Raw genomic sequence first — 16,406 nt, 5'->3', positions numbered from 1 at the left:
ATTGTTCTTTTGAAAATGTACCCCTGAAACAAAAAATACATTATATGTTAATAATTTTAAAAATACATAGGTATTAAAAAAAATAAAATAAAATAAATTAAAATGTAAGTCAGATCATTCCCTTTTCTGGTCAAAATCCTCTAACAGCTTCCAACCTCACTTGGAATAAAAGCTAAAGACCTTCCAGTGGCCTAAATTGCCCTACAGGGTATGAAAATTTTATGACATCTTCGACCTTCTCCTTTACTATTCCTCCTCCTTTTCACTTAGGCCCAGCCATTAATCTCTTTGATACCCTTCAGATAGGATAGTTTTCTCCTGCCTCTGAGTCTTTACTTGTCCATCCTTGGTGACTCCTCTGTGAAGTTCCATCCCCAGAGAGTCATGTGGGTGACTCCCGCACATTCTTCACCTGTTCATTCAACTATCCCCTTAGTGAACTCTTTCTTGACTACCCCTTTCATAACTAGAGCCCCACATTTTTTCTCTTTTTGCTTCAATTTTGTCCTTTATATTTAAAGTACAACCAGGTACGAAATAATTTTCTTACTTCATTGTTTATTGCTGGAATGAAAACTCCACAAAAGCAAAGATTTAATTTAGCTTTTACCATTTTACCTCCCTACCTATAATACTATTTGGCATCAACTAGACACTCAATAAATACCTGCTGAATTAATGAATGAATATGTTTAGCATAGTAGCTGGTATGGTATGTGCTCTCTATATACGAGCTACCATTAGCACATTGAATAATGATAACATAGTGGGCATGTAAGACAGCATGGGACCTTCACATTGCAGCTTTATAGGTTTGAGATGCAAACCTATGGACGGAGGATGAACTGAATATAAATTAACATAATAATGAAGTCAACTAAATAAACAAGATCCCACTGGGAAGAATGTTAAGAGTGAAAAGCTGTGACATATGAGGGTTGAGCAAAGGGATGCACCGGCATGGAGCAGGATGAAGTCATGAAAGCCAGGAAAGATAAAAAGGAAGTATCCAGAGAAACAGAAGAAAGCCCAGGAGAGTGGGGTATAATGGCAGTCAGTGAAAGGTAGGCATTCATGAAGGATGAAGTAGTCAATAGTGCCAAATATTATAGAGTAGGTAGTACCAAGGAAATGATAAAAGAGCAAATGTTGAGATGCAAATCATGATTAAAACTGTAGGAAGATTTAATGTTTGAAAATAAATCTTCAGAATCAAGAGTATCTAAAAAAAAAAAAGAGAGGGTTTTGTACGATCATTAGAAGATAAGAATATTCATGTAACACATGTTCTTTACCTTTGATTCTCTCAAAGAAAGAAAAGATAGAGAAATAAAAAGAATGCAATTCATGCTTGACTTTATGTGACCAGAGGTTGACGTAAGTGTAGTCCCCTGGTTCAATGAACTGAGTAGGGTTTTACACAGGCAGCTAGATGGTAGGGCGGCATGATGAATTTCTTTCTAGGGTTAAAATCTGAGATCAAGGTTGCATCAAAACTAGTAAAATTACTATAATTTTAAAAAGAATGTAAACATGTAAAAACTGTACAAGTCCTTTCTCTTTAAGACAACACTATGAAAGAATAAAATAACACCCAAATTCATCTAAAATGTAAAGTATTTTTATATGGCATTCCTTATTTTTAATTAATCTTATTTACTACAGGATGTCTTATGAATCTCACATGAAAAAAGGAAACTTAGAATTAGTTATTGCTATCCTCAGCAATGCGGAGGTATTTTCTTTTGCTCTATATTTGTAGTTTGAGAAAATGAAGAGTTTTAAATAATTTTTAAATAAAGACATTTAAAATACAACCAGTATTTTACAGATAATTACAAAATGAATCATAAGTGGGTGCAAATTGAGTAATTTGATTAATTTCTAGGTTGACCTTTAGAAAAGTATTTGTCTAACATTTCTTAGTTGTTGTATTTTTATTATATCAAGCTAAAGTTCCAGCCACTTAATTTCCATGTCATTTTTAAAAATGCGAACTGCATTATGGATATAAAATAGTTTGTTTTGTAAAATAAGTGTTTCACTTAAGAAACAATTTGGATTTCAAAATGTAATATGAATATTACCTTTGAATATCTACTTCTCTTTCTGTCAAGGTTTGCTCTTCTCTGGGCTGACTTAGTTATGCATTTCCCACTTACATATTTATTTAATTAAGTATTTTGCAGGTGGTTAAATTTATTGTTCACTAATAAAAAATAAAATACACCTAATGGCAGTACATAACTTTCTTTAGCATATGTGTCCTCATTGTAGGTAGCCTCTGACCTAGATAGGAGAACTCAACACTGCAGATATATAATGTGCATCCCCAGCAAAATTGCCCATAAGAACAACTTCATTATTCTGGGAAGCTAGATCTATAAAACATGTAAAATGTAGAAGTGTTCTGCCTATACAATTTAGGATAAGTACAGCATGACTAAGTGGTAAAGCCTGAGTCAGCTTCAGTTAGAGCATACCTTACTAAAACGTTTATTGTGCCATGAAGAAAAAAGGAAATATAGTGGGCAAAATGTCTACTCGGCAGTAATGAGGTATTTTAGATCTATAGAGCGCTGCCTTGATCAATGGAAAATCAGCCCTGGGAGCATTTAGTGGTATAGTGTACCAGTTTGTCATAAAAACGCCAAGTTAGAGCAGAATGATGAGAAGGAAAAACTCACCAGTACTACTGGACAGATTGTTGTGGGTGGTAAAATATGGTCCTTCAAAGGTCCGCAGTCACATTCAGGTTTGAGATGAGAAGCACATTTATTATGCAGCTAGGAAAGAGAAAGAAGACACTATCATTTGGAATGACAACAGCAAATATGGAGCAGATATTTCAACCGAGATACAGCAAATGCATTAAAAATACATCAAAAGAATTCCAAGAACAATTAAGAGGATCATAAAGGGAATGATGTTACATTTGCCCTTATATATCTACCTTAAATCCACCATTCAGCAACTTCTGTGACCCAGAATATATATTTTTGAATTCTGAGAAATGTTTATATTAAAAATGTACTTTAGGTTTTATACCAATAAAAGCCTGATTTCTTTGACAAACACAAATTATTGTCTCTTCCTTTGCTTATCTGTTAGCATAATCTTGAAACCACTGTGAGCTGTGGATGCTTTTTTTTTTTTTTTTCTTTTTTGACCCTCCTGTTTTCTCAAAGTCATTCCAAAGTGCACAGCTCAGTATGGGGCATAATTGATCCCATCATTAGTTTTAACTTTGTAATTCAATATGTAAATGTAACCAGAGATTCAGCTCAGTAGGAGCAGGATATAAATATAAGAAGATGATTATGATTATAAAAATTTATCTTTATATTGTATTTATCAGCTCTACATTGTTAGTGTATAATCATATAATGTGTTATTTACTTTTCAACATGTATGAACCTAAACTGGTATTTTTATCCATCTTGGTCACAAGTGTAAATTAAGGTGTTATAACATAGTGCATTAAATAGTGATTTTTAAAATTGAGGTGATAGTTATTATTGGAATCATACAAATTTGCTAAAGGCATCTAGGGATTTCTCACTCCATATTAATTTAATATACAATTATTAAAATATACAATTTGATATAAAATATTACTACTTTAGAACAATTATACATGTTAATAAAGTAACATGTTTTGTTCAAAACAAAAATGGAGCTGCATCATTTTTCAGTTTTGAACCAAAGTCACTCCATTTAAGTCACGACTACATTAATTTTCAAAACAAGCTTACCTTAGTAAGCAGTTAATTAGCAATCAAACATAAACCCCTAAAGAGTGTTGATTTACTGTTGGTGATAGAACTCCCCTGAAGGGGTATTTCTGTTGTCCTTCAATCAAAAACGTCTGTCATGCTAACTCCTTGCCCTGAGTTAAGGCTACTTGGGCAATGATTACTGCACATTAGGCCACTTTACATGAAATGAAAGAACCTCTCCATATTCATCCATAGTTAGCAGCTGCTTCTCAGTGACATGTAAACTTCTAAAAGAGTGGTTTAATCTTCTTACCAAGCACTGCTGATCTATGTCAAGAGGCAAGAGGGGTTAAAGATAAAGAAGTTCAAGCCACATGTACAAAAGAACTAAATAAATAGATGTTCTGATTTGGAGAGTGAAAATTTGGTGGTGAAATATATTATTAATTTATTGGACCTAATCTATTTCCTTAGAATAAATCATGGCTCTGGAATTTGGACATAATGGACAATGGATTCCTCAAAAGGTACAGTGAAGTCCTCACTCTTGGTACCTGTGAATGTGAACTTATTTGGAAATAAGGTATCTGTAGATGTATTCAGGTTCAGATGAAGTTTTACTGGATGAAGAGGAGCTCTGATCCAATGACTGGTGTCCTCATAAGAAGAGAAAAATCTGGACCTAGAGGGACAGAGATGGAGGGAAGAGGCCATGGGGCAACAGAGGCAGAGATTTGGAGATGCGGCCTCAAGCCAAGGAACAGCAAGGATGGCGGGCAACCAGCAGAGCCTAGGAAGGTGCAAGGAAGCATTCTGCCAGACAAACTTCAAATGGACTATGACCCTGCTAACATCGTGATTTCAAATTTCTGGCCTCCAGAACTAAAAAAGAATAAACCTTTGCTGTTTTAAGCTACTCATTTTGTGGCATTTTGTTATGGCAGTCCTAGGAAACTTACATATCAATCACTATGAAAAATGAACCAAAACCAAAGACAAACGATGAATCTTTTTTTTTTTATTTTTAGATTTTATTTATTTATTTGAGAGAGAGAGAATGAGAGAGAGAGAGAGCACATGAGAGTGGGGAGGGTCAGAGGGAGAAGCAGACTCCCTGCTGAGCAGGTAGCCCGATGCGGGACTCGATCCCGGGACTCCAGGATCATGACCTGAGCTGAAGGCAGTTGCTCAACCAACTGAGCCACCCAGGTGCCCCAACAAATGATGAATCTTAAGGCTCTTCTGTACCAGGGTTCACAGCAAAAAGGCTGTTGCTTTTTGATCCTTTAGGACCTCTTTAAAACTGAGAATGCAGATTCCAAGAAGCCTCTAATTTGTAGAGGCAAGATCTACAATAAAAATCCTTGCATGTACAGAATGAGAAAGTCCTGACTTTTTCCTCTTGATGGAAGTTCGTGAAGCCTCACATGTGACTCTGAAGGACAGAGGGGCAGGGCCCTCTGAGTGCCACACTGACCACAGATATGCCCTCTGAGGGCCTCAGCCTCCTCCACGCCTCCATTCCATGTGTTTCCAACAATTTGCAACTGATATGGTAAAGGATAACTACCCTTTCTGTGTGGTTATTTGAGGGTTACCAGATGTAAGAAGAGATGGCAAACATAAAATGAACTTAATGACAGCTTCTTTCTTTCTTTCTTCTTTTTTTTAAGACCTGTTTTCCAGCCAAAAGGAAAGAACTAATGACTCCAAGAGAATCACACTTAATGAGCTAAATAGAGTATGTGTATAGGGGGTAACTCTGCATATTTGGGTTTGAGGATTTCAGAATATAAGCGCCAAATGAAACTAGCATGGGCCTTTTTAGTTTGCTGTCTCGTTGCCTGTATCCCTGAGCTTTGTGCAGGCAGCTGTGAGGCAGAATCCTGCAGGAACATGGGCAAGTAGCAGAGTCTAGAAGAAAGTCGGTAGCCATATGACAGGGACAGTCGGTGCAAGAAAAATCTCCTACCCCAGAAGTCTGTATTAACTAATAATGTGCAGTGATACCTTATACTTTTTTTTTAAGCCTGGAATCTGACAGCTGCTAAATATATTTGGGTGGCCATCAACACCATGACATTGCATGAAGCCCAAAGTGTCAAAATGGAGGACACCATATGGGAACTATTGATGATTCTCATAATTTTAAAACCTAGAAGACAAATTTGTATAGCTGGTCTAGTTTATTCACCATATTGCTCAGAGACACACTTGAAGACAAAGTGCAAAATGTGAAAGCCAAAAAAAGTAACTTAGAGTTCCCACTACTATTTATCAAGATTAAAAGTGAACATTATTTGGGGAGCCTAGGTAGTTCAGTCAGTTGAGGGACCCACTCTTGGTTTTTGCTCAGGTCATAATCTCAGGGTCATGGGATGGAGCAGAGCCCCAGTTGGAGCCCCCCACTTGGAGCCTTCTTCGGGCTCCCTGCTCAGAGTAGAGACTGCTGGAGATTCTCTCTCCTCCCTCCCCCTCCACTCCTCCCCCACTCACGTGCTCTCTCTCCTCTCTTAAGTAAATAAATAAATAAAATCTTTTAAAAAAAGTGAGGATCATTTTTTGCTGTGAACCCTAAACTACTCCAAAATAAGAATAAAAAGTCTATTAAAAATGGCAAATATCAAAAAATACAAGCCATCTGATAGAATTTAAAAGCTCCTTCCTTCCCCCCACATAAAATATTAGGTTACTGGTAATGTTTTATTTCTTGATCAGATTCTTATTATATGAGGTGTTCATTTATGCAAAATTCATTCAGCTCTACCCTTAGGATATTTATACTCTTCTGCAAGTATACTATTTTTCAATACAATTTTAAAAAGGAAAAAAGTGAACATAATCAGCAATAAAAACAATTTGCTTAAACTTGTCACCATGACATTTTACAGACAAGCATATAAGAAAAAGACACAGCTGAGTCCTTTGCAGTGTCAATAAGATGCTGAAGACTGAAAATTGTCTTAAAGATAACCCAGATCCCAAATCAGCAAAACTGTAAAGACAAAAATCCTCATCAAGAATAGAAATAAACTAGAGCATCGATGAATCCTGCCTCTTCTATAAAATGGCCAAAGGAGCCCCAGAGATAAGAAATTGTTACCTTAAGTGTTTTTATTTTGATTCATGGGTGTCTTTGCATTTTTTAAGAGTAAGGCATAGAAATCCTTAGGCCATTTTATTTTTGTATGTACAGAAATTCTCTTTTGTATTAAGCAAATCAGTCCTATATCTAGGAAATCCATAAAATATGTACCAGCTTCTCCTGGAAGTGAATTAAACACTTGGAAATAATTTCAGAGTTTATGACAATTTCCAATGGCACCTAATTTACAGCCAGATCTATGTTTATTGGGAAAAGCGATCTCAAGTTAGGCAGAAAAAGAAAACATGTGAGAGCATGTATGTGTGTGAATGTGTGTGTGTGCACGTGTGTGCTTTTACAGGATGGAGTTGTGAAAAGAGTTGGAGTACTATATTGAGAAGAAAGCACTGGGATCTAACAAGTCAAAGGAGGAAAACTAGAAAATAAATTTCCATATGTATTTGTAGGAAAATAAGACACAGAAGTCATTCTTCTAAAGAAAAACTAAGTGACCTGATTTAAAGGAACATTGTTGGCTTATACATTCTTTTGTTTCTAACATTTTGCAAATTCAGGGTGCTGCTTTAATGCAGACATTTGCTAAAGCATAAATGTTCCTATTGGAAAGGCACTGGAAACCTTTAAACACTCCTATCCATAACCTAATATTTTAATAAAGGACTAGCCCTACATGATACCAAAAGTAAAAAATTCATAGCCATAGTAAGCTTTCTTTTGTCAAGTTTAAATGAAATGTATCACCCTCCTATCTTGCTGAGTCCTACCTCACCAGGGACATTTTACTACAATCAGGAGCAAATTACAACTTGTTTTAAATAGAATGTCAAGGAAATACACTCTCAGCAGAAATGAACTCATATTCACAGTGGGATCTTAGGAACAGAGAATGTAAGCAAGAGAAGGAAGAGAGAACCAATGAAGATATTTAGCCTGGCTAACTGAATTATAAAACACAAGAAAATGGTTGCATAAATGCTAGAAGATAGTTCACAGTCTTCTTAGGAGTTTTCTCTTTTTATTTTTTTAAGTGGTTAGATTTGCAACAGGATATAAAGCTCAGTTTCCTAAGAGCTTAACTTCGTATCTACAAGATGACAAATTAGTATCATTTCAAGAAGCCACAAGTGCTGACTAAAAAGAGGGTTTAAAATGAGTTCTTATCTTTAATATTTGTCTAAACCTACTTGTATGCCTGGTACAGATTTAGATATTACAGGATGATCTTCTAAAAAAACAGAATTTAAGACGTGCATTTAAAATTCAATATTTAACATTAAGAAGACAAATATATCAGTCATTAAAGTGAACTTATCAAGGACCTCCTCTAAGCTCCATACTCTGTCAAGCATTTTAGGTGATGAGGAAAAAAAAATGTATATTTTTGACCAGGAGCTCGATCACAATGTAATCTAAAAGCGTGCACAACCTTAATATGCAGACATGAAACCTCTAGAGAGCATTTAGTCTTTCCTTCTGGTATGGAATAAAAGTACAGAAAGTATTCAAAAAAGGAGAACTCTTAGTGTCAAGGAAAATTTCAAGGCAGATACAGAACTTAATTTGGTTTTTCAGGTGTAGTTAGAATTGAAGGGGGTACACTCAAGGGGATGGAGTCAGAAAAGTAACAGGTAAGGGGGAAGCGTGGCTGTCCAAGGGACTGCCAATAGCTCTCCACAGCCACAGCAGGGGCTGTGTGTAGAAAGGAATAACATATACGTCATGTGCTTAGGCTTGGGTCTGATATTTGAGGAACTGAAAACCAGGTCGGGTAGGAGGAAGTGAGGGCTGCATTTATTATCACAGAACTATTATAGGGTGCTGAAGGTAGCATATGATAACAAACTAGTATTTTCAGAAGATGATTCTGGAGGTGGTTTGCAGCCTGCATTATAGGAAAAGTACCTTCTGTTAGGGAGATAAGCCAAGAGACTCTGACTCTAATCTAGTTAAGAGGTGCTAAGAGTTTGCACTTGGGCTGTGAATGATGGCTACAAAAATTAAAATCCGAGAGAGATATTTTAAGGAGAAAATGTCAAGGCTCAGTGATAGGTTGAATATATGAGAGAAAGGTGAAAGACAAGAATAAAAGAAATTGACTTCTAACTTTATTTCCAATGACTGCAAGCATGATGATACCATGTCTGATAGAAGAGAGAAAGCTGGAATACTTGCTTTTTGTGAATATAAATAAATCCGCTTAGTCTAAGATTTAGTGAGATTCAGGACCACATGGTTCTGGATGATTTTAGAATATGCAGATGCTATTCTATTCTGACTTAGACTGGGCAACTAGATCCTTCCAGAGGTGAAAGAGAAAGGGCATGAGTAATATTCATGGAGTGCCTTCTGTGAGCCAGGGGTTGGATTTTGTGCCCCTATGGTATTTTACCCAGTTTTCACTACAATAATAATTGTCAATTACTGAGTACTTACTATGTGTGAGGTCTTGCCCTAAACACACCTACACAGATTTTTTTTAACTCATTTAATTCTTATAACAATCCTGTAAGACAGGTATTGTTAACTCCATTTTACAAACTAGGAAACTGCCTGGTCCAAGATTAAACAACTACTCTCTTAATTGTTTGACAGTGAACATGTTAGGAATCTGGTCAGCCTGACTTATAAGACTCAACCCATTTCCAAAAATAATACATAAAAGAAAGCAATAGCCTTGGGGAAACTTGTGAAATGAAGCCAAGTTTCTTTCTCTTCGTTTCTCTTTGCGATCTATTTCCTATAGACTCCGTTCAGGTAGGTCTTCCTAAAGCTTAGCATTGCTGGTGCCAGAGCCCATCTCCTTCACAACTTCTGCTAGATATTTGCTATATTAATAGTACTTTCTGGGAAGCATGAGGACAGAAGAAAGGAGATTCAGTCTGTTTAAAGGCAGTCAGTAATAGTAGGAAAACATTGGGGTCGAGAACAGATCAACCTTACACTAAAATCTTCCATAGTGGTTCAAGAAGAAAGTATAGGTTATACTAAATATATAAATGTTCTGGGGTAAATATATTTTGTTTAACCTAGGTACGAAATCATTAAATTAATGAATGTGTCCTTAAAATGGCTTACAGTTAAAAATCCAAAAGTGCATAGAAAATGAACTTACTTTTAAGAAGGCTACATATTCTTCTGGATATATGAGAACTTTAAAAAAAATTATGCAAGTCTTGTTTCAAGAACCAAATACCCATAGGACCTCTAGAGATCAGGGTTTGTGAAAAATAAGGCCGAGGCTCACCAGAAGGCTCTGGACTTTGCAGAGCTTAGTAAATTGGCAGCCATATATTTTTTTTACTCTTCCTTAAACCCCTCAGTGCTCCCTTGTTCCCTAAGCAGAACCAAAGGATTTAAAGACATTTACGGTTTATGTTGTGCTCTGCTAGAGTGGCAAATAGAACCATCTTCATTTACACACTGATCTTTACTTAAGAATAAGATGTTAGGGGCATGTTGTCTGAATTAATTTGGGCATGAAATCCTGAGATTTTTAAAAGTATAGTTTATTCAGGGCGCCTGGGTGGCTCAGTTGGTTAAGCAACTGCCTTCGGCTCAGGTCATGATCCTGGAGTCCCTGGATCGAGTCCCGCATCGGGCTCCCTGCTCGGCAGGGAGTCTGCTTCGTCCTCTGACCCTAACCCCTCTCATGTGTTCTCTCTCTCTCATTCTCTCTCTCAAATAAATAAATAAAATCTTTAAAAAAAAAAAAAAAAGTATAGTTTATTCAGAGGCAACACCCTCTTTCCTACAAAAGGGAGGCCCAATTTTTTTTTTCAAAATTTTATTTATTTATTTATTTATTTATTTGAGAGAGAGTGTGGGGAGGAGAAGCAGAAGGAGAGAGACAAGCACACTTCATGCTGAGTGAGGAACCCAACGCAGGGCTTGATCCTATGATGCTGAGATCATGACCTGAACCAAAAGCAAGAGTTGGATGCTTAACTGACTGAGCCACCCAGGTGCCCCAGGGAGGCCCAATTTCTTACAAGGCTGGGGCCAAGATTAAGATCAAATATAAATGTACAACTGGTAAGTAGCAATGTAAGAAAGAGGCAGCAATGTAGATTTATGGAATTACAGATAAGAGGAACATTAAAACGTAAGAAAGAAAACTAGGAAAACAAAATGGAATATAAAACAAGAAAAGAATCTAAATATTGCTTGACTATCAATAACAGACTACTAGCAATGGTAACTTCAAGGAGAGTCATTTCCATAGAATGGAAAGGCCAGAAGACATATTTCATGGAGATTAAAAAAGGAAAGAAAGAGATCAGTCAAATAAAGAAAATTCTAGAAGCTCACAAGCCTTTGTATTAGGAGAGGCAGTAATGCATATTTTTAGAGTATTCAAAATGAGTACACATTTAAAACACATTAATTTTTAGGGTGCCTGGGTAGCTCAGTCGTTAAGCATCTGCCTTTGGCTCAGGTCAGGATCCCAGGGTCCTGGGATTGAGCCCCAGTTGGGCTCCCTGCTATGCGGGAAGCCTGCTTCTCCCTCTCCCACTCCCCCTGCTTATGTTCCCTCTCTTGCTGTCTCTCTCTCTGTCAAATAAATAAATAAAATCTTAAAAAAAAAACACATTAATTTTTTAAGAAATAAAAAAAGAAAAGAAAAATAATAAACCTAAGACATCACATTTGAAATTTACAAAGAATGGGAAAATAACTCGAAATACAAACGAGAAATAAATTCCGATATTCTCCAAATTCAGCTTATGTTAAAGTAAAGACAGAACAAAGGAAAGATGCACTATACTGGGAAAATAAGGGAAACAGGCTTCTACAAGATTGAAACAAAAACTACATAGATACTTAGCAAAAAAAACCCTAATATTACATAATGTATACAAATTTTCTAAAAAATTAAATAGTTGTGGTCTTCTTAAAACCGAGGACTCAACAAGTTTAAGTAATCCATATGTGTAGTTTAAATCATTGTCAGACATTTTATTATAATAACCAAACACTTCAAAAAAAATAAAACTCTTTCATAATTGAGGAAATTTCAACTGTAAATGTAATTTAACCAAGTAATAGCTGAAAATGATTGCAGAAAATGTGTTCATTAAAAAAAAAAAGTATGTAATCGTATTTTTGAAATGCAAGTCACAGTTTGTTTCTCTCATTATCCTGTGTGTATGCATATGTGTGTTTAAGAAAAATTGTAAATGGTTTGTGGGGTATGGGGTTGAGGGGCACTACAGAAAAATGTACTTAACTGAAACACTGCTCCCTACTGTTTTAATCCCACAAAAGCAAGAACAATTTCTCCTATAACAGGAGGGCTCATACACTAGCTGGAAAAACAAAACAAAATTAACGTGTGTGTGTGTGGGAGGGGAAACAATCCCCTAAATATTTTTGTACTCTATTATAAAAATGACATTCTAATTAATTTCCAGAAATTAAACACAAAACTCTAGCATTACCATCTAACAACTGCATTTATTCCAGAAGTTATTTGAACCAGGTGTTGATAATTATGCAAACCAGGCAGAGTCCTAAAATTTCCCAGAAAAAGACCAATTTACCTCTTCTTTCTCAATTGTCAATATCATTATAATGACTAGAGTTTACATCTATAAACACTATATGTAAATACCATATGTAAAATCTTATACCTCAAATATGATATAAGTGAAGGAGCAAGGCAACAACATGATGTGAGGAAGGGCAAAATAAGTTCTTAAAAGGATCAAGAACTAAGATATGGACCTACTTGCATGTCTACCTAGCCATGTGGTCAACGACAATTTGCTATGTTTTTCTTGGTCTTAGTGTCTTCACTATATAATTAGGTCTTTGGATCACATTATTCATCTGTCTACCCTTGTAAGCCCATAGATTCTGTGATTAAAATAAATTTACAACATGTGAAATAGAAATTTCTTCCAAAATAGCATTAGGGATGGAGGGAGAGCTGAATTCTACTCAGACTGTGTCCTGCATGCATCGCCCACCCCTAGCCATGGCTTCTCATCACCTTCCTGGTACCTCCTAGAGCTCTGTGGAACATAGGTGGAATCTGCATACTGGTATAATCTCTAAGGTTGTCACTAGCTCTAAAATTGTGAATTCTGTGAGGACAAATCTGACTTCGACCCTTAGCCCTTTGGGAGATATATGGTTTTATGCTTAGTCTAAAATTCAGCATGATCATCCTGGATAAAACTCTTGGAAAGTATGGGATACACAGTCTCCATTGTGAGTGAATGCTAGAGATTTGTTCTCCGATGTTACTCACTGTGATCTGACACCAAACACAATGCAGTCCTGTCAGGCCCTGGTAACATTTAACCGTTTTGTGGCACTTATCACACTTGGTTGGGCAGTTACCTTCAACCCAGTAGTGATGCATGACCTAGAGTAGAACAAGAGCACTTTGATAAGAAGAGGCATCCATAACCACCACCCTAAGAAAGTAAGCAGAGCCGCACACTTACATCAGTGTTCTTCTTGGACTTCACATAAGTCTTGATGCAAGAAGGAGGTGCTCTAGCCACACAGCGCTCATGGACCGTATACTTGCAAACTGAAAAGAAACATGTACACACATTCAGAGCTAATCCTGGTCCTGATTGTAATTTTATAGGGAAAGAATGATATTAACAGAACCTCATTTCATATCCACTGCTCCCTAATCAATCCAATCAGCTACATCAAGAAAAAGTCTAAGTTGACTGTTTTTGCCAGGGAATACAAAAGGCCAATTAGTACAGGAAATATTATGCATGTGAAAAACCAAGACTCCTCTATCATGGCATAGCAGGAAATGCTTAATTAAATCAGGCCTCACTCAAATTTTTCACAATAATTCCCAGATGACAGAAATATTAAAGATAAATTGATGACTGCCAAATGGCTTGGTGTCATTTGCTAGAAGGAAGAGATCTATATTTTACAAAGTATAGGCATGAGAGCAGCTGGAGGGCATGGAAATAAAAGCCCACGAGTTTATGCTACTTTCTCTATTGATTTATCTAAACCTTAAATGGCTGATTAGTCCATTTCCAGAGAGTAGATTTCATCACACATGCCAGGCCTTCAGTATAAGTTTATCCCTCATTTGCCATCATGGTACTGTTTGTCCAAAAGGAACAACCTTCTCTGAAAATGTATAAATAAATAGAACAAAAACTAAAGAAAAAATGACCATGTATCCCTCTCAATGAAACAAAAACAAACCACTACATAGAATTAGAATGAAAAATACTAAATCTACATAATAGTCATATAGTAAAACTGTTCCAAAATATCCTCATTGTGATTTCCTTTGGTGACACTGAGAAAGAAGGCAGACTTTTTCTTCTTTCCCATATTGGTGATAATGTTGAGGAATGCATTTGCCACACTGGTCAGTTACAATTTGTGAACAAAATTCTCACTCTCTATCTGACATCACTCACATTATTTGAGTTACCATTTTATTTCATATGCTCCCATTCGTAGAATCTACCATGAAAAATCCTTTACTTTAAAAATAATAAGACTTGAAAAACAAATTACTTCCTTTGTACATAAAGAATGTTCTACCATAACTAGCCTTTCAAACGTGGCCACCAGAAACTGCCCTCTGAAGTGACATATTGCAATTTCATATAACCTTATTAATATCACTTAAATGTGGTTAATTGATATCACTAAAACATGGTTTTTAATGTCAAAGAATACATCTGAGAGGAAGTCAATTCTCAGATATACTACCAAAGACGCTGCTGCCTAAAAATAATATTGGAAAACCATATACTGTATGGAAGCCAAATAAGAAATTAGATTTAATGTAAATGCACAAAAATGGGCTGTGTTTAATAAACTTGATATTTTCAGTAACTCCATAGAGAGCAGAAAAGGAAATGGATGGACAAATTGCTGGACCAAGAGAATGTCATACTTTAGTGAGGAGGACACAATATCCCTTGTTTTAACAGGGGCATTAGAGAATGTAACATTTCTCGGGTATAAATATTGTTTATTTAAAAATACTTAGGTGATTTTTATAAATTAATTGTTATATATTCCACCAGAAAATTCTAGTTGGCAGTACTCACTCAACAGAATACAATGAAAATTGCAAAGATAAGTGTACTGAAGTGGAAATAATGGCCACAACTCATGAGATGGCAATCCTTCAGGTTCCAATATCCATTAACTATATAGGAAGGTTTTCCTCATGATAGCATTAAAAATCATCTGCCTGAGGTGTAAGATTGGTTTGTATTCTTAATTTGAATGCAAATTAATAATCAATTAATCCAATTGTTTCTTAAAAGACCTAAAAGAATTGGCTCATTATAGGAAGACAATGTGAATAAAGTGCCTAACTTGAAATAAAGGACAAATATAAGTAAGATACAAATATGAGAAACCGGTAGGTATTTTCATAATTATCCCAGAAAAAAAATGGGAATCATACGTAAGTCAAACTACAATGGAAAGAAAATGGCTGATGAATTGGCAAATGCCCTTAACTCTTTTCCAAAGGGAGAGTTTCCTAAAACTGAAGAAAGTTAAAGCTAGAGTGACCTAAACATTTAGGAACATACTGCAGGGAAACATAAATCCTAGGTACAGGGAGGGTCAGGATGATTTCTTAGGTCTCCATCTACAAATAGGACTCTTCCATGAAATCAACCTTTCTTCATTGGAGGCGATGACATTCAGGCAAAGCAAGTATACTCACAGGAACAGCAGAGGCCCTGCTTCCCCACACCGATCAGCATGTTCAGGCAAAGATTGCAGTAGGCAGGTTTGTTAAAGTGCTTGAGTCGCCACACATGCTGTCCATCATCCTTCACGTTCTGCACAGGACGTAAGAGAAACAGATTTCACTTAATGAAATAAACAGAGGAATATGCAAGTGCCAATAAAACTCAGAGCTGGACGGAGGCATTTGAAGACAATCTGTTATTTCATCCCTGACTTTCTCCAAGATCGCCAAAGAGTCTAGAAAAACACATGTGCTCTAGTGGAATGAGATCCTGCTAACAAATCTCGGATACTATAGCAACGCACACATTCTTGTCTAATGTCAACAGTCCAACAGCATGTCCCAAACCATCATAATGACCTGCCAAACTGAGCACTCCCTAAGAACGAGGACATGTCTGTCTCGCCTTTGAATATTTTATCCTTAGCACAATTCCAGAAACAAATAAATGAATAAAGAAAGAGTAAACACTCTTCAGTGGAAGAACCTGACAAATAAAAACTTGGAAAGAATGTTAACCCTTGCTTAGTAGTAGGAATGTGCAAATTTCTTGAGGGTGGGGTCTTAAAGGAGGCAGAGGGATGGGACAGAATGGGATGGGAAAGCACAATACTTAAAGGTAAGTTATTGGTAATATTTTAAGACATCAGTTGGGGATTACTTATAGCTTATAATTTACATCAGCATATTTTTATATGTCACAAACAGCAAATTTTAAAAGGTAAATTTTTTTAAGGACCTAATTATATTATTGTGTTGGTTGTTCCTCTTTTGTAAAATATGAATGATTTTAATCTCATAGAAAGGTGCTAAAATATTAAAACTATATTACTGTATTTATAACAATTACTGTAGTTATTTGCTG

The 16,406-nt window shown here is 36.1% G+C and overlaps 1 protein-coding gene across 12 annotated transcripts in view; it reads right to left on the bottom strand.

Moving 5' to 3' along the window:
* Window positions 1-16,406, bottom strand: part of DGKB (diacylglycerol kinase beta) — a 794,581-nt gene that overhangs the window by 508,881 nt on the left and 269,294 nt on the right. For all 12 annotated transcript variants that reach the window (XM_032402009.1, XM_032402007.1, XM_032402005.1 and 9 more), the window contains 4 exons: window positions 15,515-15,632; window positions 13,278-13,366; window positions 13,079-13,195; window positions 2,688-2,786 (listed from right to left, as the gene is read on the bottom strand). In XM_032402009.1, the coding sequence (XP_032257900.1) occupies window positions 2,688-2,786; window positions 13,079-13,195; window positions 13,278-13,366; window positions 15,515-15,632 (423 nt within the window). The remainder of the gene's footprint in view (window positions 1-2,687; window positions 2,787-13,078; window positions 13,196-13,277; window positions 13,367-15,514; window positions 15,633-16,406) is intronic.

Source organism: Phoca vitulina, unplaced genomic scaffold (genome assembly GCF_004348235.1).
Source record: "Phoca vitulina isolate PV1807 unplaced genomic scaffold, GSC_HSeal_1.0 scaffold4, whole genome shotgun sequence".
NCBI lineage: Eukaryota > Metazoa > Chordata > Mammalia > Carnivora > Phocidae > Phoca > Phoca vitulina.
This window is presented reverse-complemented; position numbering and strand designations above follow the sequence as displayed.